Source organism: Diceros bicornis, chromosome 31 (assembly GCF_020826845.1).
Source record: "Diceros bicornis minor isolate mBicDic1 chromosome 31, mDicBic1.mat.cur, whole genome shotgun sequence".
Classification (NCBI taxonomy): Eukaryota; Metazoa; Chordata; class Mammalia; order Perissodactyla; family Rhinocerotidae; genus Diceros; species Diceros bicornis.
This window is the reverse complement of record NC_080770.1, coordinates 21968879-21973402: the sequence shown is the minus strand read 5'-3', so window position 1 is coordinate 21973402 and position 4524 is coordinate 21968879. Positions and strand designations below refer to the sequence as shown.

The 4524-nt window shown below is 34.8% G+C and overlaps 1 protein-coding gene across 1 annotated transcript; it reads left to right on the top strand.

Moving 5' to 3' along the window:
* The first annotated feature begins 577 nt into the window (after nt 1-577).
* Nucleotides 578-1528, top strand: LOC131395122 (olfactory receptor 1165-like). The gene has a single exon (XM_058526914.1). It carries the CDS (start codon nt 578-580, stop codon nt 1526-1528), a length of 951 nt encoding a protein of 316 aa, XP_058382897.1.
* The last annotated feature ends 2996 nt before the right edge of the window (nt 1529-4524 follow it).

Sequence of the window (4524 nt, the reverse complement as noted above, 5' to 3'; positions counted from 1 at the left end):
GATGTTCTGTGTCTCCTTGATATTGGAATATACTTAGAATACATAAATATTCAATACATCAATACAGAATTGTGAATAACTGATGATACATTTTTTCCCCAAAGAAATTTACTATTTTTTTCCTTTATATATTAAAAGTGTTTAATCTTCCCAAGGCCACTTCTGCCATGATCGTATGACTATTGTGATCTGCTCAATGTTTTTCTCATTTTGCTCTATGTCTCCTTTGATCTCATATAATTATACTTTATCATGGGGTATTCAATGCTGCAAGTATCACACACATTCATGGATCACATATAAAATATCACTACTGATAAATACTATTTTTTCTTGTTTTCTAGATGAGAAACCAAAGTACTGAATGATAAAGCTAATTGTCCAGAATCAAAAAGTCAGAAAGTTGTCAATGAAGACTTCAAAGTGGATCAGAACACTCAACAGCGCACGCTGACCACATTGCCCTCACTAGTTTATGTTGAGCATTGCTGGGTTCCTCCTATTCCACCTTCTTAAATTCTGCTGCTCAATTTTCTTTTCTTTTCCTTTATTTATTTATTTTTTAAAATCAAAAGCCATGATACTGGATGAGGGAAATCAGAGCTCTGTGACCACGTTCGTCCTCCTGGGCTTCTCAGAATACCCACACCTCCAGGCACCCCTCTTCCTGGTTTTCTTAACCATCTACATGGTCACTATGGTGGGGAACCTGGGCATAATTGTGGTCATAAAGATCAATCCCAAACTCCACACCCCCATGTACTTTTTTCTCAGCCATCTGTCCTTTTTGGATATTTGTTATTCCAGTGTGTTTACACCCAAACTGCTAGAAATTTTGGTCATGGAAGACAGAACAATCTCCTTTAAAGGATGCATGGCACAATATTTCTTTGGCTGCACATTTGTGATTACAGAAATGTTCATGTTAGCAGTGATGGCCTATGACCGGTTCGTGGCTGTTTGTAACCCCCTTCTGTACACAGTTGCCATGTCTCATAAACTCTGCACCCTCCTTGTAGCTGGAACCTACACATGCGGTGGAATATGTTCTTTGACAATCACATATTCTCTTTTGGAGCTATCTTTCTGTGGTTCTAACATAATCAATCACTTCGGCTGTGAGTATTCTGCCATCCTCTTTTTATCCTGTTCTGACCCCAACTTCAGTCAGATGACATGCTTAGTCATTTCTATATTCAGTGAGACTTGTAGCCTCCTGATTATCCTCTCCTCCTACATTGTCATAGTTGTCACAATCATCAAAATGCCTTCTACTGGTGGACTCCGAAAAGCCTTCTCCACCTGTGCTTCCCACCTGACTGCCATCACCATTTTCCACGGGATCATCCTTCTTCTCTACTGTGTGCCCAGCTCCAAAAGCTCATGGCTCCTGATTAAAGTGGGCACTGTGTTTTATACTGTCATGATCCCCTTGCTGAACCCTCTTATCTACAGCCTTAGGAACAAAGATGTGAAAGAGACAGTCAGGAATTTAATCAACACCAAACTGCTTTCTCACTCAATGTAATTAAAATTAATATATGTATTTATGTTCTACTTATGTCCAATAACTTTTCATATATATTGCTGATGCCAGTTTACCTTTATTTTAAGTAAATATATGATTATGTTTTAAGTCAAGTAAATATTGCACTTTCCACATTTTTCAGTGACCAGGATGCTCTGGATTAATATAGAAATAATCCATTTTGATGCACTCCATCCCGGTTGGTTTCAGAAATAAATATATTTCAAAATCTCCCAGTTACACACTGTAGAAGTCAGAATGATGAAGAAGGGATATATATTTAGAAACTCAATACTTATGTTATAATTTAAGTTGTGCTTTATAAAAGTGCTGCAAATAACAGATGAGAACTGTCTTTATTGGATCTGTACTCAGGTTTTCATAACCAACTCTTTTGACTCAGAAAGTTTCTATAAAACACAACTTTTTTTCCTCTCAAAACTTAATTTTTTCCAAGTAAAATGAGGGAGTTTGCATTATGAGAAATACTATCTGACTTTAAGCAAGTAGATGCTGAAAATATTGACTATTCTCTATATGCATCACTTGTTTTTGAGTCTCAATGTAATATATTATAGTCAATAAAAGATGTTGAAAATAATAGTGAATAATAAAAAAAGTTTAATTTGTTCTATCAGGACATATCCGTTAATCATTGATAAAAGTCCAAGATTAACAAACATACGTTCGCTCATCCACTCTCAGCAATAAACTTTTCCTGCCTACCAATTTTCTCTGTGTAGGTACATGACATCCACATCTACTCAGCTGCTTAAACAAAGCAAAGGAGAAATCATTATTTATTATTCCATAGCTTCTGTCAAATATCTGTCAGTAAGTTATGTTGGTTCTATCTCCAAAACAGAGCTATGTCTCCTTATCTCTGCTGTCTGAGCCAAAATTGTCATTAAGTTAGTTTTTAGCAATTAATACCTAATTAACATACTTCCCATATTTCTTAACCTTATATAAGGTGTGAATCTCAGATTACTTATAGCGATTTTTTAAAAACATAAAATCAATTTATTTCACTCCCCAGCTTAGAATTGTGCAATAGTTTTCTATTATGTTTATGATGAAAATCTAGCTCTTTGCAAAATGTAGCATCTGCCTAATTCTCTGACTTCACCATTTTAAATTTAAAACATACTGAAATATATTTTTTAAACAAACACCCATGTAACTCCCAAGTACATCAACACATAGAACACTACCAGTACCCCAGATTCAATGACTAGCTCTTTCCTAACGCTCTCAACAGGATACAAAAAGATGACTTTTGTCATAATGATACATTTGTTTTTCTATATAGATTCAACATCTAACCACGCCTCTCAAAAAATACAAAATAATATTCCTTCTTTGCAAACTTTATGTAAAGGAAATCATGCATTATGCATTCCATATATCTGACTTTTATAAATGAACATTGTGTCTTTCCAAATCATTCAAGTTGTTGCATACAGTTATAGATCTTCAATTTTGTTCCTATTTAATATTTTGTGGAATAAATATTTCAGATTTTTTCTTTAATCCAGTCTACTATGATGGACACTTGGGAATCTTCAAGTCTGAGGTATATATACCATTATACTGCACATAAATAGTCCTTAGAATGGGGTTTATACTTAGAAGTAATATGCATTTATTTAGTTTTCAATATTTCAAACCAAGTGTATCAATTTAGACTTCTAAAAGCAATGTTTGAAAGTTCTAAATTTATGATTCCCTTCCTCGCCAGTGTTCAGTATTATTAGAAGTTATGATTTTTACACATTTACTTGGTATAGAATATTTAATTTATAGTTTTAATTTGAATATTTATGATTTTTGAGATTAGGGACATTTTAATACATTTATGGATTTTTTTCTTTTATAAAATGCATTTGTGTGGCATTTACCAATCTTCCTTTCAATTATTTGTCTTTATTCTTATTTATTTGAAAATTTATTTCATATTGTGACTATAATTCCCTTGGCCATTACGTATCTTGAAATATTTTCGTGTTTTGGCTTTACTTTTTACTCAATGTCCTTTGATAAAGAGCAAGTTTGAACTTTAACTCGGTCAAATATATTACCTTTGTAATGTTTTTGTAATTGTTTAAGATGATATTTAACTACCCTTAAGGTCTGGAAGCCATTTGTCTTTATTATATTCAAGAATGTTTGTTGTCCTTCATATTTTGCTCTGTGAGTCACCTAAAATTCATTTTTGTGGAAGGTGTGAGGTTTGGGTCTGTGATAGATGGTTTTATTTGTTCAACATTATTTATTCTCTCTTCATCCTTGTCATGCTTCTCTGTAGGCAGAGAGAGAATAATTCCCATTGACTTTCTTGGGACAATGGAAAGTTAATGAATTTGCTGTAAGTTACCTCACAGAAGTAGCTTTAATTGTCCCTGCATGATTTCTTTTTTCTTTTTTTTTTTTTTTGGTGAGGAAGCTCAGCCCTGAGCTAACATCCATGCTAATCCTCCCATTTTTGCTGAGGAAGACGGGCTCTGAGCTAAAATCTATTGCCAATCCTTCTTTTTTTTCCCCCAAAGCCCCAGTAGATAGTTGTATGTCATAGTTGCACATCCTTCTAGTTGCTGTACGTGGGATGTTGCCTCAGCATGGCCGGAGAAGCTGTGCGTTGGTGCGCGCCCGTGACCCGAACCCGGGCCGCCAGTAACGGAGCGTGCACTTAACCGCTAAGCCACGGGGCTGGCCCATGTCCCTGCATGATTTCAATCTATCCTTCTTGAGTTTATGCATTTAACTTGGAAAAAAGCATGCTGCAAATAGTGAGTGTCTTTCAGCCTGGGTCCTGAATGAGAAAACATGAGAGTTTAGCAATACTTAGCCAAACAAAGAAATGAAAAGATATTCTATGCTTTTGGATTGGAAGAATTAACATAGTTAAAATGCCCATAGTTCCTAAAGCAATCTACAGATTCAGTGCAATCCGTATCAAATTTCCAACATTTTTCACAGAAATAGAACAAAGAATG